Source organism: Tigriopus californicus, chromosome 12 (assembly GCF_007210705.1).
Source record: "Tigriopus californicus strain San Diego chromosome 12, Tcal_SD_v2.1, whole genome shotgun sequence".
Classification (NCBI taxonomy): domain Eukaryota; kingdom Metazoa; phylum Arthropoda; class Copepoda; order Harpacticoida; family Harpacticidae; genus Tigriopus; species Tigriopus californicus.
This window is the reverse complement of record NC_081451.1, coordinates 13,972,870-13,995,922: the sequence shown is the minus strand read 5'-3', so window position 1 is coordinate 13,995,922 and position 23,053 is coordinate 13,972,870. Positions and strand designations below refer to the sequence as shown.

The 23,053-nt window shown below is 41.1% G+C and overlaps 5 protein-coding genes across 6 annotated transcripts in view; 4 read left to right on the top strand and 1 right to left on the bottom strand.

Moving 5' to 3' along the window:
* Positions 1 to 4,520: 4,520 nt before the first annotated feature.
* LOC131892008 (uncharacterized) lies at positions 4,521 to 9,385 on the top strand. Its single transcript, XM_059241729.1, has 2 exons — positions 4,521 to 5,392; positions 5,523 to 9,385. The coding sequence occupies exons 1-2, from the start codon at positions 4,814 to 4,816 to the stop codon at positions 5,556 to 5,558; spliced, it is 615 nt and encodes a 204-aa protein (XP_059097712.1). The 5' UTR covers positions 4,521 to 4,813; the 3' UTR covers positions 5,559 to 9,385.
* On the top strand, positions 6,331 to 10,893 carry LOC131892001 (uncharacterized). 2 transcript variants are annotated; one of them, XM_059241719.1, is made up of 4 exons: positions 6,331 to 8,646; positions 9,662 to 9,949; positions 10,015 to 10,163; positions 10,228 to 10,893. In XM_059241719.1, the coding sequence occupies exons 1-4, from the start codon at positions 8,638 to 8,640 to the stop codon at positions 10,847 to 10,849; spliced, it is 1,068 nt and encodes a 355-aa protein (XP_059097702.1). In that variant the 5' UTR covers positions 6,331 to 8,637; the 3' UTR covers positions 10,850 to 10,893. The 2 variants fall into 2 exon arrangements, with proteins under 2 accessions (XP_059097702.1, XP_059097701.1); XM_059241718.1 differs by having other exon boundaries at positions 6,331 to 9,949.
* Positions 10,894 to 10,989: 96 nt separating this feature from the next.
* LOC131892007 (uncharacterized) lies at positions 10,990 to 17,521 on the bottom strand. The gene is made up of 5 exons (XM_059241727.1): positions 15,533 to 17,521; positions 14,945 to 15,458; positions 14,767 to 14,875; positions 12,975 to 13,161; positions 10,990 to 11,526 (listed from the first exon to the last, which is right to left on the bottom strand). Exons 2-5 carry the CDS (start codon positions 15,045 to 15,047, stop codon positions 11,248 to 11,250), a joined length of 678 nt encoding a protein of 225 aa, XP_059097710.1. The 5' UTR covers positions 15,048 to 15,458; positions 15,533 to 17,521; the 3' UTR covers positions 10,990 to 11,247.
* A 550-nt stretch (positions 17,522 to 18,071) lies between these two features.
* Positions 18,072 to 21,242, top strand: LOC131891299 (uncharacterized). The gene has a single exon (XM_059240826.1). The coding sequence runs from the start codon at positions 18,072 to 18,074 to the stop codon at positions 18,606 to 18,608; it is 537 nt and encodes a 178-aa protein (XP_059096809.1). The 3' UTR covers positions 18,609 to 21,242.
* A 162-nt stretch (positions 21,243 to 21,404) lies between these two features.
* Positions 21,405 to 23,053, top strand: part of LOC131891298 (uncharacterized) — a 2,124-nt gene continuing 475 nt past the window's right edge. The window contains exon 1 of the mRNA XM_059240825.1: positions 21,405 to 22,148. Within this exon, the coding sequence (XP_059096808.1) occupies positions 21,405 to 22,148 (744 nt within the window). The remainder of the gene's footprint in view (positions 22,149 to 23,053) is intronic.

Sequence of the window (23,053 nt, the reverse complement as noted above, 5' to 3'; positions counted from 1 at the left end):
TCCTAGCGACCGTAGAGGCTTAATGTGCGTTTTGAGAGCTTCTTAAAGCCCTCGAGAATCCAGGCTAATGAAAACAATCAAGTCCAACTCTCTTCTTTCTCGGGCTCCTTCATTGTTCAATTTGCTGCCCGCAAATATTCGTAGGGCTTATGTAGGCGTTGATCCAGCAGCAGGATATAAGTCAGACTTGGACAAGTTTTTGACTAAAATTCCGGATCAGCCTTATATTCAAGGACTTGCCAGATCAGCCAACTCTAATTCGTTGGTCAATCAAATTATATATATATAGATAAAAATCAAGTAAAATGAATAATCTTCTCGTCTTGAACTGCTGGTATTCCAATCCCGGTAGCGGTAAGGAAGTCCGCAAAAAAAATTGCAAATTTATTAGCAAATAAATCCAAATATCTCTCAATGTCTTCATGGATGTATTTGAATTAACCAAGTGTGGTTTTCTTCGCAACTCTTTGCCTAAGGTATATAGGACATATGAATGGACATATTCTTTGCTCTCTTCTTCATGCTCTTGAGCAAAATAGACCTGAAAGCAAAGGTTTGCTGATCTGAAGTTTGTAGAAAGACTTGAATGTAACATACCTGATAAATTTGAACAACTTATCAAAATCTATTAACAAATAAAGTACAAACTGGTAAGTAAGTAAGCCCCTTTGGGTTCTGAAGTCTCCTTTGCCAAATTTCTACACCGCTAACCTATTTCTTGATTTTAGCTTCCTTAACAATATGACTGTTGGCGCCAAAAGAAATTTGAAGGAGGATTCATTTAGGCTAGAATGGAAAAGGAAACCACGATCCTGGGCGTTTTGAGTTTTTCATGGCAACTTAAAGAATTATTTTGCCTTTCATTTCCGGCCAAGCTAATACAATACATTGATCAATGAAATAATCCACTTCCCACATTCAAGGAGGACCTAAATAACTTCCTCCAAACCATTCCAGATCAACGCTCAATACCTGAGTATCATCAATCAGGAAATTCAAACTCAATATCTGCTCAGATTTACTTTCAAGTGATTGTGTAATCACATTTTTTGTGCCCTGAATCGATCCATTCAAGACATCTGTCTGTGTACAGTTTTAAATAATAGTAGTTTTTTTATAATTTAGGCGCAGGCCCCGGGTAGGGACGTATCTAGCCCCGGGATATAATAATCTCACATGTCCACTCTCGACGGATCGTCAAAAAAATATTTCGAATCACTCAACCATGTAAGCAATCTAAATGTTCATTACTTTTTGCCACAATCAATGCAATTACCTCAATGAGTGGAAAATGTAGTACGAGTCCCATAGCACAAACAGAAACTAGTTTTGCAATCGAATTCTAATAAAACTGAAGATTATGTGGTCCCATAAGCTACTTAACAATGCCTATTCGAATTCAGCCGTTGACCTTCGGGGTACCGCCATCTAGTGGTCATTTTGCAGAACATGGTCATGCAGCTGTTTCTTCTCAAGGTTCATTGACTAGTATGTCAATAACAATGAGCAATGAATTTGGAGGTTTAGTGACTACCATTCTTTTATTATCGCCGGCAGTAACAAAAAGCGACACGGGCCGTTTGGCCTGGTTGCGCCGGCTGGGACAAGTTCGTACCGAACCGAGTAAATTACATTTATTAGCAATACCATGGTCTTAATCATGGTTATCATGACTTAGAATCAATACAGAGACACCAAGGGATACATGGCATTCAAGATGTTTTTAAAGTGCTTACTCGCAAGTCCAATCTCTGCCATTCAAGTATCGAATAATTAAATCAACGGAACTGTTTCTCCTCCTCTCTTATTGTATGAGTGGCCAAAGTTCTGCTCAGCCCGGCAAAAAGCTCCGTCGATTTAACACGATGATGGTACGTGAAACACAGAAATTCGCCAAGTACAGGTAAGCATGTAAGAATATTTTCAATAGAATTTATGCCTTCGTTTCAATGTTCGAATGGCGTCAAACTCGTGCAAATCGAGAAGGACCAAAAGATGATGTTCTTGTTCTTGCAAGGATATGTCATGGCTAGTAATTCGTTTTTGTCTCGAAAAAGGAACTGTTATCGCATTACATTTGAAGATGGAGGAATTGTAACTACTAAAAAAAAGGAAACCCCAAAATACCCGTTAGTCATTCCTTTTTTCAAGCTCCAGAGTGGAATTTCATTTCTCGTTTCTCTCTTCACAACTGAGGAAACTTGAAGCTTCCAAGCAATCTTAGCAGAATTTTTCATAACTTTTTTTCAGGGGTGCAAATTATGCCTGCTTTTAACAACAGGTGTTGGTAGTTTCAAGTCTTGTTACATTTCCACTACTTGTTCCATGTACGGATCGTCTCACAAACATGGGAGTACGTAAGCAGGGTTTTGGATTCCGCCTCTTAGACGATCTGTTGGCTAGAATGGCAAACCAGAGCCTTGTGGCCGTAAGATATCTATTGCCCAAACTAGGGTCACCAGCAATGCAAATGCACGCACAAATAGGTACAAAAGAGAACCTGATCATGAGATAGTTCTCAATAGTGCTCAACTGACAAGGCTCAGTATCCAACACTTACTTTGTCCTACGTTGTGATTTTGAGATTAGTGGAAAACAAGGAGCAGTGCAAGAAAAGAGGCGGAGAAATGTTGATTGTAGAATGGAAAGACTTCGAAAGTAAAACAACAGTTTAAAAATTGAAGTGAAAGAGAAAACATAACCCGTGTTAGGTACATACATACACACATACGTAGATAGACTTAATTTTAATTTCAGAAAAATTCACGTGGTTCCCCAACGAAAGAAAACGTTTCTTTCCTGATCCACAATTATTGGTTTAGCTCCTCGAAGGATCCTTTGATGACACATAAGATATCAAATAAGGTGAAAGGATTCTTCGTCGTCGCACTGATCTCTAAAGAAAAAGAAAAAAAGAAAAAAAGGTTTAATCACGGTTTAGTTTTTTAAACACAGATCCGCTTTTAGATTCAATCCTGGCATGATATCGAAATGTGTTCAAGTGTTTTGAATACGTGAGTCATTTGTCAATGACAAGAGTCATATTGTCACCGTAATATGTAGTGCACCACTGTTAACTGTCTCATTGCAGGGTTTGTTTGCTTTTATTTTTGAATCAATTAATGTAGCAAGTGTACTGATTTCCACTCACCAAGCAACGTCATGGATGAAGAGAGTGATGATCTTCCAGCATCCCATGAGTCTAAAACGTAGTTTTTGATCATTTGCCCTGAATATGCGCGTGTACATGTAGAGGAGTTATTAGTTATTTTCAAGACCCATCAAAAATCTTTGATTACAATTCCCATGAGGATTGTGTAATCACGGGCTCTTTGAAGTTCTCAAGAACTCGCCAAACGTTTGAAAGCAGACGTGTTCCATGTTGGGATGGCCGTTTACAGTCAAACGTTACAGTTAAAGCCGGCACCCAACTCGATACCGAGAAAGACGAAGCCACCATCCGCCAGATGTTATGGGACTTCATTGGAGCGCCACCTGAAGCTGACAAGAATGAGCCCCAAAACAGAGAGAGCATTCACAAGTTATTCAAAGACCAGATCCGCCAGCACCCCAAGCTCACAGCGACACAGAAACGGATGACAGAGGATCTGCTCTATCGGTTCTATCATGTGCTCTCGCAATCCAAATATGATGTTGGTAAAACCGATCTCATTGAGTTCCAAGTTGACACCGGAGAAGCCAAGCCAGTCAAGGATTTAGTTCGACCACTAAACCCACTGATGAGAGCCGACTTTGGATGAATGGCTCAACAATGGAATCATATCGCCCAGCATGTCAGCATGGTCCTCCGCACTGGTCCCAGTTAGAAAGACGGATCGTGGAGATACGCCGTCGACTACCGATCACTCAACAAAGTCACCAAACGAGACTGTTTCCCGGTAGCTCACAATCTCGAACAATTGGCTAACGAGCAATTATCTAAAGCCAGCATGTTTATAAGTGTCGATCTAGCAGGAGCATATTTGGCCATACCTGTCAGACAAGAAGACAAAGAGAAATTAGCCATGGCCACACCTGAAGGATTATTCGAGTTCAATAGAATGCCCTTTGGAGCTATGAATTCAGGCAACACGTATGCTAGATTAATGAAGATTGTCGTAGGAGAATTAGTCGAGCAAGACAAATGTCTCTCATACTTCGACGATCATCTCATTCCTGCTAAGACGTTTCTACAAGCTCTATTCAGATTTGCAGAATTTCTTCACGCAGTAGAGAGAGCCAACCTAAGAATGGGTCCATCCAATACGGAGCTATTTACTGAGGAAGCCGTATGGCTCGGACACCTGGTCAAGCCCGGTGGTCTCACCCCGGCCGAGCGCCTCACAGAAGCCGTACGCGAGTGGCCAATCCCTAAGAATCTCAACGAATTACGGACGTTCTTAGGAAAATGTTCTGATTATCGTAAGTTCATTCCGAAATTCAGTCATATTGCAGAGCCAATGAAAAAGCTACTATGCAAAGACACTGAATTCGTGTGGACCGAAACTCAGCAACGAGCTTTCGAGGCCCTGAAACAGAAGTTATGCGAGAAACCAGTCCTCGCCCATCCAGACTTCCACAGCTCCAAACCGTTCATTGTAGACACTGATGCTTCGGGATTCGCTACAGGCGCGGTACTCTCTCAGAAACAAGATGACGGTACTGTAAGACCAGTTGCTTATAAATCCAAATCTCTCACACACGCTGAAAAGAATTACAGCGTCACCCAAAAGAATTATTAGCTATTCTACAAGCCGTCAAACATTTCAGATACTTTCTATTGGGGAGAAAGCTCCTGATACGCACGGATCATATGGCATTGAAATGGCTAATGACTTCGATGTCATTGAGAGGGCAGCTCCTCAGATGGAGAGAAGAACTCCAAGATTATGATTTCGAAATTGAATACCGACCAGGAGCCGCCCATGGGAATGCTGACGCCCTTTCTCGCCGACCCACGTCCGAGGAAAACCCAGCACCCGAGATCGAGATAACCTCAGAGGATCGCCAAATGTACCAAGAATTAGGAGTCAAGCCTCCCACCACCGGCGCCTTTCGTAAGGCCCAACTTAACGCTTTCACCGGCAGCCAAGCCCGGCAAATGGCTACACTCGAAGAAGTAGAAGAAGACTCGTCACCCTCTCCGTCAGAGAGCAAGGAACCGACTGTACCCAATCGCCCTGATGACCTAGCGACCAAGAGCTCACCCAACTCCCCATGTTTATGTGAGGACCGAACGCCCAATGATCAAGTCCATCAACAACTTGCCCTCCAAGATGAAGATGATGGACGAGAATGGACCGAAGAAGAACGCCCCAACGGCGAACCCGCAGCACAAATGGCTAAGTATCATCTACCTACGGAACAAAAGGAGGATGCCGCGCTCAAACAGGTCAGACTATGGGTAGACGAACCTCAATCAGCCCCACATGTATCAGATTTAGGCGACCCCAAACTTCGACAATATCGATCCCAATTAGATAAATTATCAATTAAGGAGGATAAACTTTGCCTAACTACAGATGACCAAGAAAGAGTCTGCGTGCCAGACGCCTTGATCCCCGATCTTCTCAGATGTTTACATCATCATCCGTTAGCCGGACATCAAGGACGAGTCTGCACCTACAACCGAGCCCGACGTCATTTCTATTGGCCCGGAATGGCCAAAGATATCGCCCAGATGATTGAGGGATGTTCACCATGCCAACAAGCCAAGAGGAGAACGCAAGAAAAACATGTACCTTTAGGACAGACCAATACTGCTGTTGATTCCAGCCATATCTTTTATGTTGTGTTGTATATATTCGTGTCATGTCATTCGTGCTCGTTGAATATTTGTACAGTGTTTTATTGTACGTCAAAGTGGATTTTATGTATCATGTCATCGCCTCGTGTCTTCTTCTTGTTTGCTGTCGTGAGGATCCGTTTCTTTTAATGGGCTTCATCTTCACCATGTGGATAATGAACTTTGGTATCGTCCGATCTTATTCGGCCTTGATCTGCAGTTTACATGGAAGATGGCAGAAGACACGAAGAGAAGTTGGATTTTTCAGCTAATGGAGAACAGACCTGTTTTATTAGTTCGTCCAACGTGTTTGATATTATAATACAGTCCACCTAGTTACACTTTTGTGTTAACGCTAAAAATACAATTCTGACTATCGAACGGATCTGAGTTGCACGAGTTTGTTTATTTTCGCTCGCGGCAGTTTACATGGTCCTTCGAGCCGGATATTGCTCGAATCTGTTAAGGAACAGACCTTGGCGAGTTCTTCACTCGATTTATTGAGTCCTTCACTCAACTTTTGTGAGTTTGTAACTCAACACGCACAATGCCTACCAGTGATATCGATGGTGAGTCTTTACCCAGTTATGCTTCTCAAAAAGCCGTTTTGAAGTCGGAAAAGCAACGACTGACTCGGCGGCTAACCAGTCTAAAAAAGCAAGTGGTAGACTCAAAGGAGAAGGTAGAGAAACCCCTCTCCAGCGCCCTTATTCTTGAAGGACGCAATCAAGTGAATGCTTCGTTGAAAGTATTGCGTGAACAAACACATTTGGCCAAATCCTTCATTGAATTGCAAGACATCCCAGATGGGGATATTGAGACAGAGGTGGAGAGTGTCATGCAGGCACTTGACGATTATGAGGCCAAGGTGGAAGAAGTCCTAATTGAGTGCCAGGCGGCCTTATACGCTCTTAATTGGCACGGCCAAGATTCTGGGTCAACCTCAGCCCAGCGAGACTTGCAGTCATTTTTGACTAAAAATAATGCCAAACTTCCAGCTATAACATTGGAAAAATTTTCTGGTAACATCATGAAGTTCCAGAAGTGGTGGGACACCTTTAATTCCGCTGTGCACAGGAGACAAGACCTGGACGATGCACAGAAGTTCTCTTATCTTCTCTCCTATCTTAGTGGCAAGGCGGCTGATTCAATTTCTGGTTTCAGTCAAGATGAGAGAAATTACAACGCAGCGGTGGATAGGATTCATCAACGTTTTAACAAAAAAAGAGAAACGATTGCTTCAATCATTAGGGATATTTTGAAGCACCCAATGGCCACAAAAAACGTGGAGGTCAGATCCTTGACAGACTACATTCAGGGAAAGAAGACCGCATTTGAAATGGCAGGCCTTCATTTTAATGAGCCTACATCGCAGCCTTTTCTACTAACTCTCGTTGAGTCAAAATTGCCATATCAATTGAGGCAAAAATGGGAATTCGCTGTCGCGGAGGAAGACTTGAAGCATCCTTCCGACCCACAAGGCCCCCTTACCTTAAAGAAGGGCCTCGATGATCTTCTTTTGTACATGGAGACCTATGCTTCATCAGTGGAGAACACTGATCAAGGAAGAGAGGACAGGTATGAGGTTCCTGCTCCCAAGGTGGTTCCAAAGCAACATCCAAAACAGTTCACGAGAACTGCTTCTAGTCTCCCCGCAAATGGACTACCAAGAGGAAAAGGGAAGAATAGTTGTGTTTTTTGCACAAATTCCGGACATCAAGCAGAAGACTGCCCTGATGTATTGAAAATGTCGTTGAAAGACAGATGGAAACAAGTCCGTGGAGTGGCTTGCTACAGGTGTCTGTCGAAAGATACCGACCACCGAGGAGACAAATGTTCCCTTGGTGTTTGCCCAATGTCAGGGTGCGAGAGGCATCATCACCCTCTTCTACACAGTTCAAGTAAACCATCCAATTGACTGAGCCTAGTTGTCTCAGAGTCTTCGGCAGCATGCATCCTGCCTTCTTTGCTCGCCGAAGCCACGCATCCATCGGATAGTGAACTGGACAGCTCACTGGTGCGTGTTTTATTGGATACTGCCTCCACTACGTCTTACATCACCAGGAGAATGGCCGATCGCCTCTGCCTCGACGGTCGTGATTCACAGATGAGTATAATGGGTATCAACCGAAAATCGACCACAGTCAGCGGACACTTTGTCTCTTTTTTTCTGAATTCTGTAGTCTCTTCCTTTTCTGTTGAAATTCAAGCCTTTACTCTTGATCACATCTGTGTACCCCTTGAAGGAGTTACTTTTAACCCCAATTCTCTTCCAAATTTTAAGGATTTGCGCTTTGCTGACAAATTTCCTCGCAAAGAAGCAAATGTCGATGTATTGATTGGCGCAGATTTTGTTTGGTTAATTCTTGGAAATGAAACTATACCAAGTGCAACAGGTTTTTTTGCCCAATCCACCTCGTTAGGTTGGGTCTTGACTGGTGCTCAAAGAAACACATCCATTTGTTGTGTAGGAGCTACTGAAAATGCTTTGCCAATTAAAAAGAAAGAGTTGGTTACTTTTGAACTCCAGCATTTTTGGGATCTAGAGCGCCTTGGTACTTTTCAAAAACATTTTGCTCATTCTCAAGATGATGAATATGTACTTAAAATGTATAAAAAGGATTTAATTTTTTCCCCTGAAAAGGAAAAATATGTGGTAAATATTATTTTCAAACCCGATACACCACCATTGAAATCTAATTTTTTGTCTGCGTTTTCCAGACTCAAGTCTTTGGAGAGACAACTCCTCCAAAGTCCTTCCCGGGCCAAGGCGTATTGTGACGAAATCCAGGCGTTGATTAATCGGGGTTTCGTGCGCGAAGTAACGGACGAAACGGAGCTTCGGTCCAAGGATGAAACAGGTCGATTTTATATGCCACACAGAGATATTGTTAGACCTAACGTCGAAACGACAAAAGTTAGACCAGTTTTTGACTGTTCAGCCACAAATGTGGATCGCATTTCTTTAAATGACCTTTGCTTTAAAGGACCAAAACTTCAAAACTCTTTGTTTGATATTTTAATTCGTATTCGAACTTTTCGATATGTAATTAAAGGAGACATTTCAAAAATGTTCCAAATGATCGGTTTGGGAGAAGATTCTCGCCCTTTTCACCGATTTTTATGGCGATTTCTCCAGGTAGAGAAAAAACCTAGAATTTTTGAACACACTGTGTTGGTTTTTGGCAATATACAGAGCCCTTTTTTGGCAATTCATACTACGGATGAAAATGCCAGGTATCATTCTATTGAATATCCCGAGGCAGCCGAGGCCATAATTTCAGACAAGTATGTAGATGACTTGTTCACAGGTGTTAATTCCATTTCGGAAGGCATTCAACTAAGAAAGGAAATAAGCCTTGTTATGGATCTTGGAAACTTTCATTTTGCAAAATGGTTATCAAATTCAAAGGTAATTTTGCAATCCATCCCAGAACAGGATCGGGCGGCTATGGCACCGCATGTTTTTAAAAGTAAAGAGCTTACTATGGAAGAGACAATAAATTCAAAAGCTCTGGGAATCCAATGGAATCCCATTCGAGATGTTTTTTGCTTTGTAGGTCTTAGTAGTGTTTAGGTGGAATGTTAAGCTCATTAAAAGTGAAAAGATCGAAAGTATAGTCTCACTACACAACTGTACTCAGGTATACTTGAGCCGCCAAAGCTGAAATCAAAATGTGAAGTATAGTCGAAATGTAAACAAAGTAGGTATACTTGAATAGCCTAATTTGCCACCTTGAAAGGAATTGCTCCGGATTCATCATCCGCTTAAGCATGAACCTTGTAAGTTGGCGACGCGGAAGGCGTCAAGATCAAGAGTTTTTTGATTTCTTGGAGTTCGTAGATGACATTACAAGTATCCATGTCGAATTCCAGGCCTCAGTGCCAAGAATCCGATTGTGGGACCGACAAAATCCTGCCAACACCATGAGAGACGTGGACTTTGCTCGAGATCACGGCTTGTCCAAATTTGCTTTTTGCCGCATTTTGGATCTGATTCAAGGTCAATTGGATTCCAAGCAGGAAACTAAAATAACTGTTCCTGCATCACAAAAGCTCTCAGCCTTTTTGCGATTTCTAAGATCAGGCAGCTTGCACAGATGTGTTGCAGGGAACAAAGATATTCAATTATCACAATCAATGACTTGCCGAATCATCAATAAGGTGAGATAACTTTAACAGTGATTGCTTTTACACGGTAAAGTCACTCAACTTGTAATATCATCTAGGTGGCAAATGTAATTGCAGAAATGCAAAGCAAATATGTGAAATTTCCGGATCAATCTGAGCAGTATGAAATTGCCAATGCATTATCGGCCGAATGTGGGTTTCCCCCTGTTGTATGTGGTATAGTTGATGGGACCCATATCGAGATACAGTACGTATTACAGACATATATATTCTTATCCGTGAACCCATTTCACTGCGTCTATGCTCAACAGGAAACCAATATCAAAAAACCCTGCCCCAGAGAGATTTTTTAATCGAAAGGGATACTACTCCCTAAACATGATGTGTGTTGTAGACCACGTGGGTAAGATACGACATTTCACATGCCGCCATGCTGGATCTGCCCATGACGCCAAGATTTTCGGAGAATCGTCTTTGCGAGCTCAACTATTGGCCGATTTTGATACCGAGAGGCCTTTGGCACTCTTGGGGGATGAGGGATATGGGGCGGAAGATGTGATGCTTCCCCCCGTTCGAGTCCAGCAAATGGCATCCGCACCTCCAGCTATGCGCCAAAAGATCCTTGCTTACAACAAGATTCACAAGAAGACTCGAATCAAAGTTGAACACGCCTTTGGTGTCCTAAAAAAAAGATTTCCAGTCCTTTTGTATATTATAAGAAGCACTAAGCTTGCTAACATTCAAGCAATAGTATCATCGGCCATTGTAATTCACAACCTTTTGATCGATCTTAAAGAACACAACCTATCCACGTTGCAGTCAGAGAGAGATTATCATGAAGAGCTTTCTAGTTTCGATCTGGACCAACAGCTCTCTAGTCATGTTGGGGAAAAATTTCGCTTGCGAAACACAATTATTAATACCTTTTTCTAAGTCATGTAAACCAAAGCTAGAAAATAAAGCCCTTATGTAATAAATTTGCCGGAGAGTGTCAAAGCTTGTAGAGGATTTACCCGAGGATAAAGAAATCCTGAGAGTACATTTTTTCATTTGGGACAAGATAAACATAACCGTGACGTAAGTCGTATTTATTTGTTTTGACAACAGGATACAGAAATATTTTTGACAAAGATAAGCAAATCATGTCAGAAAGAACTTGAAAGGCATATTTTTGCAAGAGCTTTTAAAGTCAGTGACAATGGCCAAGAAATACATAGATGGAAGACCAAACAATTCAACTGACCTCGTACGCTGTTAGCGGCTAATAAAAAAAGTTGTAATGAGAATTCAGTGCTGTCCTTCGACGGACTTGACAAAAAGAGTAAATGAAACTACGGCAACAGATGGTCATCAAAACCAGCCATTGGATTTAATCCCGCTTCTTTTTCCGCCTTGATTGTCAACGCTCTTTCACGACGAACCCGAAATTTTAAAGACATAACCTCCAGGTGAGCAAGGTCAGCCGCTTTTTTTCGTTCAATATCGAACAATTTGGCTTCGTGTTGAAATCGGCTATTGAATTGGCATTCTTCGTTTTCGGCTTTTTTCTCCAAGGTGTTCTTGTATATTACAGCGGCTTGCTTTTCCAATTCGAGAATCTCTTGTTTTATCTAAAATCCAAGTCAGACGTGAAAAGGAAAGAAATTCAACGAATCTTATTTCTTGACCTGAAAACAGTCTGACAAGAAAGTTTCGAGCCCAATCACATTACAGCCATATTTGTTGCACATCTAAAGGCAAAAGTTACTGAGTCAAATACAAACGAGTAAGTGAGCAAAGGTGCCAAACATTGTTAGGAGTTAGTGGTCGGCACATTGGACGCAAAAACTGGAGTTAATTCAAATTAAGAATGGTGGCGATATTTCCACAGGCTCGAGACTTGCATGTTGTACTGTACAAAATAATACTAATCAATACGGTGGTTCCGACTACAGTTAAAAAGATTATGCTCAAATGCCAAGCCTTCTAGTTGCGTTTTTCCTTGTTGAAACAGCACAAGAACCAAGTTTGAAAAAGTATGTATCATTAAAAGTAGCTCTTAAAAGGATATGAATCCACTGAAAACCTATTAGAAGATAGTATTTTTAAAATCGTTATTAATAGACATTGTGAGCATCCTTAGTTACGCCTTCAATTCAAAATTCATAAAAATCCATTGAACAGACTCTGATATATTACCCTTCAAAAGTTGTAATTTACACCAAATTTGGCTGCAAAATGCCTTGTTTATACTTTAAAGAAATTGCCAAGAAATATAATATGCTTTTTCAATGTCCCAAAAATAAATGAAAACATTCCATTTCTCAAAAGCATGCAGAACAATCAAAATATAGTTCATAATATCACTTAAAACTTACTTAAAATGAAAAATTCATAACTATAACATCATAATTGTTGACCATACTTTTATTGATTTGTGATCGTGAAGTTTTTATTACCATTTGATGAACTTGCTTTTGGTACGTAGAAAACAATCCGTGCAAAAAGTGGAAAATTTGAAAATTAAACTGGCAGATGTACAATTTCAACCACAAGATCGGCTAGTCTACCTTGCCAAGTTTAGTAAAGAATAATTTGAAATTTCAAATACTTAGGAGATTTTGGGTGCCTACATTAATTAATTTTAGGCTTTAAGGAAAAGTTTATGATACTGAAAGAATATCATTTATTTTCATGCTATCATAAAACACATCATTTGTTTTTTGCAATTACCTAAAGTAGGTTTATGTCATTTTCCGATCTATTTTATTACAAAATGCAACTTTCAAAGTGTTATAAATAAGGAACTGCTGAATAGATATTGATAAAATTTGATGTCAGTGCATAACTAAGAGTTCTGATAATATTGTTTGGCTAGGTTTTGCACAAAGGTACTTCAAAATTAATTTTAAGTGCATTAATATACTAATATGAGCTACTTTTAAAGATACTTATTGAACAAAAATTGTTCCTTGTGTTTATTTAGAAAAGAAATTGGCAACTGGAAGTCTTGGCATTTGAGCAATCACTTAATCAGGAATTATACCACCGTTCAATGGCAACAAACAAAGACAATCACCTTGTGCTGATCGCTTAAAAAGTTAGCCTCCATTATTCCTCGGTTTTCAATGAAACGCCCAGCTATAGTTGATGGTGCCTTGGCTCGCCTATTCCCTCGGCCTCGACCACGGCCCCTGCTACCACCTCGGCCGCGAGCAGGTAAATTATTTTGGGTGGATTCGTCATTTGGACTTGCAGAACGAGATCTGCGGAATAAAGTGAGGAAATCCCTTCTAAGACAAAAGCGATCTTTTTGATTCATTGCAACTACTGTCAGGGCATATTTAGTTACTTTTAAATTCAAAATGAAAGAATGAAATATTCTAAATTATTGTAAAAAGATAGATAAGGGAATCCAAAATCAAATTCAACCAAAATCAAGATGTATATGGAGCACAATTTTGAACTCTGGAATGGCTTTGGAAAATCTCCACACATAATTGATAAAAAGCTTATCAAGTTTCCGGGGAAATTTCCAAACACATTTTGGCATTTTCTACATCAAAAAGTCAAAGGGAAAAATTTGATTCTTGTGCTTTATGGAATTCTAGCCCGCATAAAACCCTTACATATCTAAAAACATAAAATTTTCAAAAACCTACTCAATGCAAATTGGGAGCACACTTAGCTAGCTCTTGAATACGATTTATGGTATCATCTATTTCAACGCTACTTAGTTAGATGGGATTTAGTGGTCCAAATTTCATTGTTTTTTTGCCCCAAAATGCACCAGTTATATGTTAATAATCCAATCGGAACGGTTTTGGAAGCGTTCAAAATGATGAGAGTATACAAAGAATTTATCTGCCAAGCATGATGTATGACTGAATATGAATAGTGATCCTTAAGTCGTAATGGCATATAATTTGAACAGATATCATTATTCTAGAGCATTTGAAATAGTTAAAAGCGTGTCGCTTCTTTGAATGAGAGTGGTGCCTATTTCTTGGTTAACAGGGCAAGTGAAAGATTCCAAGGCAATTACGAGTATTCAGTTTAAATTGAATTATCAGATCAAGGACGTGTAGAGGCAGTGGCATGAACTTGTGGACCTTAAAAACTAGTCTCTTTACAACGTATTATTATGGGTTGGAAACTACTTTGGCATCGTCTGGAAGAGTGAAGAGAAGGACAGTATACAAAATAACAAAGATGTCTTTCATTTTTGTAATATTGAAAATGGATATCAATTCTTTGGGAAATTGAATTAACATATAACTGGGGCATTTTGGGGCAAAAAAACAATGAAATTTGGACCACTAAATCCCATCTAACTAAGTATCGTTGAAATAGATGATACCATAAATCGTATTCAAGAGCTAACTAAGTGTGCTCCCAATTTTCATTGAGAAGGTTTTTGAAAATTTTACTTTTTGCTATGTTTTTAGATATGTAAGGGATTTATGTGAGCTGGAATTCCATAAAGCAATAAAATCAAAATTAGAACTTTTTAAAAGACATTACTTCGATCAAGTTTTTGTTCAGGCGGCCAGGAGTATAAGATTTGAAAGCTGAAATGGAGCTACCTAACTAAATGAGACTTCGGACCAAAAATTAAAAGGGATTTGAGACTTTTTGAAAGCAATGCAATGGGATATGACGTATTTTCCAACAAGGAACGAACTAACAACACGATTTTCCTGAGTTCAAAACCATGTCCTGTAAAGATATTTCTTCCTTTTTTGGTATATTCTTGCTTTTTGAATGGATGAGGTAGCCTGACGTATTTAAAGAGCAGCAACAAAACATCAGTATTATGAAAGCAAAGCCGAATTCTCTGGGTTATTAAGGGTTTAGAGTGGTATGTATACCTGGCCGGCGAAGATGGGGGTGGGGTAACATTGACCGTGCCGTTCAATTGTTCTTGCAGGATACGTCTTTGGCCTGTAGTCAAGTCAAAGGAGACAGTGGTGTCTAGACCTAAGTAAAACAGAAAAAAATAACAAGTATCAACGATTGCATACCATTAACTCGCTGACAATTACTTACTTTCAATGCTGGCTGTTGTTGGTTCAATGTCTTGATCACTCTCGTTTCCAACAATACAATTCGTGATGCTCCATTCATTGTCGTACTCAAAATGATACGGCATTGATTCGATGTCCGCCGAAAAGATTTGACTAGCTGAAGAGATTTCTGGGAGGCAGGCCTTATCTTGAAATTGACATTGGTTGAGTGGCAAAGGTCCTGATTGTGGTTCACGTTGAATTTGGGGCTCCTCTGGCTGTATTTTGTTTTGATTTGTCAATGGGCGTGGAAAAGGATCGGTGCTGTGTGATGTCAAGTGAGATTCTTGTAGTAGAATGGTTTTTTCAGTTTTGTTGTTCCGGGCGAGGTCAAATGGAGCCTCGGAATCAAAACGTGACTCTAATTCATTATTATCCCCGGCCTCGTCCAAAACTTGAGCCTCTAAGCTACTTCATTCTTTTCATTTGGGTGGCGCTCCTCCTCCTGTTCGCTTTAATTCCTTGATGTGATCTGATTTTTTCTTCCTGGCTCTTAACTGTTTTTTAAAGACAACAATCAGCAATGACAATGGATTTCTACATTCTCTTGAAACTGAATCCGTGGACTTACCTTCAAATTATTCCATGCCAGCTTTAGATTTTTTGGGTCAAATGCCTCAGAGGATGTTAGGTTTTCCATTTCATTGTTCATCTTGGCTACTGTCACCTACATACATAGCCTTTCGCCTAGGGAGGGATAGCTCCCGCTCAACTCCGATCCAGCGTACGAGTTCAAACACTCTGTGCAGCTTTAAATAATCTCGACCTTTTGAAGGTAATAGAACCGGGTAGACGAGGTGAACGGGACTGGGAATTTCCATATTCTCATTGAGCGCCATTTCTTCCTCAGTTTTCTTTGGAGCTTAGACCAGAAAACACGTGAAATAGCGGATCCACGTGGTTTGGTTCTTTGGACAGTTGACCAGGGTTTCCGTTACATATGACTTAAAAGGTCAACAGCCAGGCTATTACACATCGCAGATGGTGACAAGGTTGAGTGGTTTGACCAACTCCTGTTAATCAAAGACAATCTTTGGTCGGCTCTGCGCTTTATAGGCTCACTGTAGGCAAAGAAACATCAGCGCAAGCCCAAAAGAGAGATCAAGCATAGCTGAGTATAGCCGAGTACAGTACGTAGGTGTACTCACGGACCCTAAGTATATACTCGAGTGTACTCAAGTGTACTCAAGTACTATTATTCCAAATGCCTAGCGAAAATGGGAATGTTACGTACCAATTCAAAACCGAGTTGACTCGACTATGCTTCAAGCACACTAAACATTTTGAATTGATGAGCTTAACATCCGACCTTTTGTCTAGATGACAAACCTGAAACTAAAAGAACTCTTTGTTCTAAGATGTCCCGTGTTTTTGACCCTGTTGGGTATTTGGGACCAGTCATCATCAAAGCAAAAATTCTCCTTCAATTATGCTGGCTTTCGGGCATCGGTTGGGATGATCCCTTACCGAAGGACATTTTAGACCCGTGGAAGATTTGGTTAGACAAACTAGGTCGACTTGATAATTTTGAAATTCCCCGATGTGTGTGTCCTAATTTGATTCCTGACTCTTGTGCACTTCATGTTTTTTGTGACGCTAGTCAGAAGGCATATGCCGCTGTCGTTTACATTCGATATGAAAACTCAAAAAATGTCGTTGTCCATTTGTTAACAGCAAAAACATGTGTGGCTCCTCTCAAACGCGTAACTATTGCACGGCTTGAGTTGCTCGGTGCAGTAACTGCCGCACGCTTGGCTGTTGCCGCTTGCAAGGCTATTAAGATGTCTGTTTCGAGCGTATATTTTTACTCTGATTCCAAAACGGTAATTCAGTGGTTGAGGAAGGAACCTCATAATTGGCCTACTTTTGTAGCAAACTGCGTGTCTGAAATTCAAAGTCACACAGATCCATCCCAATGGAGACATCTTGCAGGTATCTACAATACGTCTGCGGATGCAGCATCCAGGGGTTTGACACCTTCGGAGCTTTTACAGTTTCCAGACTGGTTTACAGGCCCGAAATTCCTTTACGGATCACACGATTCTTTTCCCGTCTCTTTAACTGTGGAAGAGCCTGATCCAGATCTGTACAAAAAGGCCTCCACCACCTTGGTGGCTGCTTCGGTTTCGTCCTTTTGGCAAACCTGGCAGAACGTTTCTGAAAACCACGAATTGTTTTCAACACTGCTTTTTGTTGCAGTTTTCTTCTTACGATTTTCTAAGATAACAAAACAAGGCTCAAATAGCCCAAAAACGCTCGCTCCAACTTTAGTTGAATTGAGAGAGGCCACATTGTTTTGGATACGTGTCGCCCAAGAAAATCGTCTTACCTCAGAGCTCCTTTCCATCAAAGGGGGAGTATTGGCACACCTTTCACCAGGTTTAAGGTCTTTAAAGCCATATTTCGATGAACAGTCGCAAGTATTACGAGTAGGTGGTAGATTAGCTTTAGCTGACCACATTCCAAAAGAGATATTACACCCACCTATTCTGCCTGCGAAGAGTAGCATCATTGCAAAACTCATTCTGTGGATTCATAAATCATACAACCACACTTCACAAGTTCAAACATTGGCGCATATTAGAGCTAAATATTGGCTTCTTGGAGGGCGAAGGGAAATTCGTCAGATCTTGCATCAGTGTTTTTTCTGCAGAAAGCAACGCACTGTGCCATTTACGCAAGATATTGGGTTCTTACCAAAAGAAAGACTCATTCCAAATATGGCTTTTGTACATGTAGGGATTGATAATGCCGGTCCAATTTCAGTCAGAGGAAAGAAAAAAGATGACGGTACCTTAGAAACACAGAAGACATGGATTCTTTTATTCACATGTTTTAGTACCCGTGACGTGCACCTGGATTTAGTTGATTCTCTTTCTACTGAAACATTTTTGCTAGCCCTGGATCGATTTATTGGTCGTAGAGGGATTCCACAATCGATTTGGTCAGACAATTTTAGGTCTTTCCTAAAAGCAGATAAGGATCTGCAAAGGTTATGGAACAACCTGGACCACGAAAAGATTAGAAAACATTTGTTAAAGATTCCTTCCCCCATTGAATGGAATTATTCAACACCCAAAGCACCTTGGACAGGTGGTATTTGGGAAAGAATGGTACGATCGGTAAAAGAAAGTCTTCGATCATGTTTGAAATCTGCTTTTGTTACGCAAGTCGAACTTTACACACTTTTGTGCGGAATAGAGGGTCAGATTAACTCTCGTCCTATTTCTATCGTGAGCGCAGATCACGAAGATCCTGCTCCTATCACACCGGCTCATTTAGTTTTGGGAAAATCCTTGGTCCAATTACCCGACTATCCCAAAAGAGACATGCTTCCTGTCAAAGCCGACGTGCGATGGAAATATAATCAGGAGCTTCAAAAGAAGTTCTGGGCTCGTTGGAGAAAAGAATATTTGGTTGCTTTACAGACGAGCAATGCATGGAAGAAAAAGGATAAAGATCCTAAACTTGGCGAAGTTGTTTTGATCGCTGACAAAACTGTTCCTCGATCTACTTGGCCTCTTGCTAAAATTATTGAGTTGGTTATAAGTCGTGACGGACTCATTCGATCGTGTATGTTGAAAACTTCCACGGGTATCGTCAAGCGAAGCATTAATGTTCTTCATCGTTTAGAGGATGATCTATAAACCAACCCCCGAATTGATGTCTTTGCTATCGCATTAGTTTTGGTAATTCAGCACTAATGGCTGATCTCTTTGATCTTTTAATTTTGCATCATTAAGCTGGATAACGTCTCTTTTAACAGATGACTTACTTGCCTTCACAAGTGAGTGTATGCCCATTAATAGGGGTTCAACTTCTCACTTTGCCAAGCATGTTCTTGACAAGCAAAAACTGCTGACTCCCCGTCATTAGCTTTCCATTTCAAACAGTCTTAGATGTTTCTTTGCTCATCAATTTCTTGAAAACACGTTTGGCATCAATTTATTGCGATGAATATTGTTTCTTGTTTGACAAAAAACATAATTTCTTTCAGTTGATATTCAGCTTTCTGTCCATTAAGATGAACTTTATAACGCTGTTTTCAACATTTTGCCTTTTCTTTGCAAATGGAAAAGGGGCAAAGTATGAGCACCTCTTCAAACCACAAGGGCTGGTTGCGGGAGTCACCAGCTATGGTCATTTGACTTTTGACATTGACCTTTCTGTCGTGGAGAAGGACCTTCGAGAAGCAGAAATAATCATCGAACTGTTCAAAACCTTTAAAGTGCAAGAAGACATTGACTCGGACGTGCGAAGGATTGCGCGGTCCACCTATCACAGTGCCCAACGCAACATTCGTCAAATACAAAGGGAATGGGACAACCTTCGTTGGTCTCTAGAATCTCCTAGTGATAGCCGGGTCAAGCGCTTTATAGTTTCTTCCATCATCGCCACTATTGGAGTGGTGGGTTCCATCGCATCAGTATTTTCGCTTTCGGAACTGGTATCTTTATCTTCTTCAGTTGATGGACATACCGAGGAAACCACTGATTTTATTATTGAGACTCTACAGAACCATGAGGCACGGCTTTCCGTCCTTGAGGAACAAACTTTGAGGATCAATAATACCCTGAAGACTATTGTGTTGTTTTCCGACACAATGAAAACCCACGTTGAACTTGACCATTTGAGCGTTTTGGTCTCATCTTATCTGCAGGCCCTCGAATTTCAGGTCAATCGTGTTTCAAATGGGATTAACTCCGTACTTGACGGAAGGATAAGTCCCAATTTGATTGATAGTCTTCAAGTGCAAGACGCATTGTCACGTTTGTCCGAGAAAGCCAAAAAGTCGGGATACATTTCCACCATTCAGGATAGGCCCAGTGCTTTGTACATGCTACCTTGTAGTTTTATAATGGTGGGAAAGTACTTGCGTGTCTTTATACACGTCCCTCTTTTGAGGGCAGGTACCGTTATGGAACTTTTTGAATTCCATGATTTCCCGATGTACCTCAATGATACTGACAAGTTTGTAAGTATCAAGGAGGATAGTAATTTCCTGGCTGTAAATGAGTATCATGATGGCTTCCTTGTCTTGAAGAAGGAAGAGGTCATCAAGTGCCCTTTGGTAGGACACGTTCGTTTTTGCCCGAACCACAATATCCAATACAGGGACTTTTCCCGTAATTGTTTGGCCTCTTTATTTAAAGCCAATTTGGAGGATATTCTTGCGGTTTGTGACTTTTGGGGTCACCATGCCGTGGAAAAGGTAGAACAACTTTCTCCCAATGAGTTCTTGATTTTTCATGCCTCATTGACTAAACTCCGTATCGAGTGTCCCAACAGGCCTCCTTATATTGAAGAGTTTAGAGGGACAAAACTTTTTAATGTCGCTCCCAACTGTCGTGGATACTCGCCCCATTATATGTTCACTGCAGAGCACTCATTCAACCTTTCGTTGAACTCGCAGTTATCATCCCTTGAGATTGATTTTTCATTCTCATTTGGGGTTAACATTTCGGACATTGTGTCTTCTTTAGACAATGTGACTGCTTTTTCAGTAAGAAACATTAGGAAGGAAATGCCCCAGCCTTCCAGTTCAACTCCTCACTTTTGGGTGACTTTTGGACATTCAGTAATCATCTTTTTGATTATTGGTGTACTGATTTTTGTTGTTTTTACTTTAAGACATAAACGTAAAAAAATTCCCATTGGTTCTTTACCAAATCTCATTATCAATACTTCTGGTGATGGCAATCGCACTGTTTCTGAGGACCCGACCTCGTCGATTACGTTGTCGCGTGGACCGTCGATTTTGAGGAGACCCTGATTGCCTCGCATTCGCCCTCAACCCCAACAAGACGAGGAGCCTTCTCTGACCATTGGGTCTGGAAATTGTTGATGAAACTTTTGGACAGTTTCATGGGGGAGTGTTGATTCCAGCCATATCTTTTATGTTGTGTTGTATATATTCGTGTCATGTCATTCGTGCTCGTTGAATATTTGTACAGTGTTTTATTGTACGTCAAAGTGAATTTTATGTATCATGTCATAGCCTCGTGTCTTCTTCTTGTTTGCTGTCGTGAGGATCCGTTTCTTTTAATGGGCTTCATCTTCACCATGTGGATAATGAACTTTGGTATCGTCCGATCTTATTCGGCCTTGATCTGCAGTTTACATGGAAGATGGCAGAAGACACGAAGAGAAGTTGGATTTTTCAGCTAATGGAGAACAGACCTGTTTTATTAGTTCGTCCAACGTGTTTGATATTTTAATACAGTCCACCTAGTTACACTTTTGTGTTAACGCTAAAAATACAATTCTGACTATCGAACGGATCTGAGTTGCACGAGTTTGTTTATTTTCGCTCGCGGCAGTTTACATGGTCCTTCGAGCCGGATATTGCTCGAATCTGTTAAGGAACAGACCTTGGCGAGTTCTTCACTCGATTTATTGAGTCCTTCACTCAACTTTTGTGAGTTTGTAACTCAACACGCACAATGCCTACCAGTGATATCGATGGTGAGTCTTTACCCAGTTATGCTTCTCAAAAAGCCGTTTTGAAGTCGGAAAAGCAACGACTGACTCGGCGGCTAACCAGTCTAAAAAAGCAAGTGGTAGACTCAAAGGAGAAGGTAGAGAAACCCCTCTCCAGCGCCCTTATTCTTGAAGGACGCAATCAAGTGAATGCTTCGTTGAAAGTATTGCGTGAACAAACACATTTGGCCAAATCCTTCATTGAATTGCAAGACATCCCAGATGGGGATATTGAGACAGAGGTGGAGAGTGTCATGCAGGCACTTGACGATTATGAGGCCAAGGTGGAAGAAGTCCTAATTGAGTGCCAGGCGGCCTTATACGCTCTTAATTGGCACGGCCAAGATTCTGGGTCAACCTCAGCCCAGCGAGACTTGCAGTCATTTTTGACTAAAAATAATGCCAAACTTCCAGCTATAACATTGGAAAAATTTTCTGGTAACATCATGAAGTTCCAGAAGTGGTGGGACACCTTTAATTCCGCTGTGCACAGGAGACAAGACCTGGACGATGCACAGAAGTTCTCTTATCTTCTCTCCTATCTTAGTGGCAAGGCGGCTGATTCAATTTCTGGTTTCAGTCAAGATGAGAGAAATTACAACGCAGCGGTGGATAGGATTCATCAACGTTTTAACAAAAAAAGAGAAACGATTGCTTCAATCATTAGGGATATTTTGAAGCACCCAATGGCCACAAAAAACGTGGAGGTCAGATCCTTGACAGACTACATTCAGGGAAAGAAGACCGCATTTGAAATGGCAGGCCTTCATTTTAATGAGCCTACATCGCAGCCTTTTCTACTAACTCTCGTTGAGTCAAAATTGCCATATCAATTGAGGCAAAAATGGGAATTCGCTGTCGCGGAGGAAGACTTGAAGCATCCTTCCGACCCACAAGGCCCCCTTACCTTAAAGAAGGGCCTCGATGATCTTCTTTTGTACATGGAGACCTATGCTTCATCAGTGGAGAACACTGATCAAGGAAGAGAGGACAGGTATGAGGTTCCTGCTCCCAAGGTGGTTCCAAAGCAACATCCAAAACAGTTCACGAGAACTGCTTCTAGTCTCCCCGCAAATGGACTACCAAGAGGAAAAGGGAAGAATAGTTGTGTTTTTTGCACAAATTCCGGACATCAAGCAGAAGACTGCCCTGATGTATTGAAAATGTCGTTGAAAGACAGATGGAAACAAGTCCGTGGAGTGGCTTGCTACAGGTGTCTGTCGAAAGATACCGACCACCGAGGAGACAAATGTTCCCTTGGTGTTTGCCCAATGTCAGGGTGCGAGAGGCATCATCACCCTCTTCTACACAGTTCAAGTAAACCATCCAATTGACTGAGCCTAGTTGTCTCAGAGTCTTCGGCAGCATGCATCCTGCCTTCTTTGCTCGCCGAAGCCACGCATCCATCGGATAGTGAACTGGACAGCTCACTGGTGCGTGTTTTATTGGATACTGCCTCCACTACGTCTTACATCACCAGGAGAATGGCCGATCGCCTCTGCCTCGACGGTCGTGATTCACAGATGAGTATAATGGGTATCAACCGAAAATCGACCACAGTCAGCGGACACTTTGTCTCTTTTTTTCTGAATTCTGTAGTCTCTTCCTTTTC

Coding starts and splice junctions, on each gene's coding strand:
- LOC131892001 (XM_059241718.1), top strand. CDS start 9,560: ATGAACCTTGTAAGTTGGCGACGCGGAAGGCGTCAAGATCAAGAGTTT. Junction 9,950..10,014: donor CTTGCCGAATCATCAATAAG/GTGAGATAACTT, acceptor AATATCATCTAG/GTGGCAAATGTAATTGCAGA. Junction 10,164..10,227: donor GGGACCCATATCGAGATACA/GTACGTATTACA, acceptor TATGCTCAACAG/GAAACCAATATCAAAAAACC.
- LOC131892007 (XM_059241727.1), bottom strand. CDS start 15,047: ATGCCGTATCATTTTGAGTACGACAATGAATGGAGCATCACGAATTGT. Junction 13,162..14,766: donor CCCCCATCTTCGCCGGCCAG/GTATACATACCA, acceptor TTTATTCCGCAG/ATCTCGTTCTGCAAGTCCAA. Junction 11,527..12,974: donor TTTTAAGCGATCAGCACAAG/GTGATTGTCTTT, acceptor CTTGGATTTTAG/ATAAAACAAGAGATTCTCGA.
- LOC131892008 (XM_059241729.1), top strand. CDS start 4,814: ATGGCATTGAAATGGCTAATGACTTCGATGTCATTGAGAGGGCAGCTC. Junction 5,393..5,522: donor AGGATGCCGCGCTCAAACAG/GTCAGACTATGG, acceptor GCCTAACTACAG/ATGACCAAGAAAGAGTCTGC.
- LOC131891299 (XM_059240826.1), top strand. CDS start 18,072: ATGGTACGATCGGTAAAAGAAAGTCTTCGATCATGTTTGAAATCTGCT.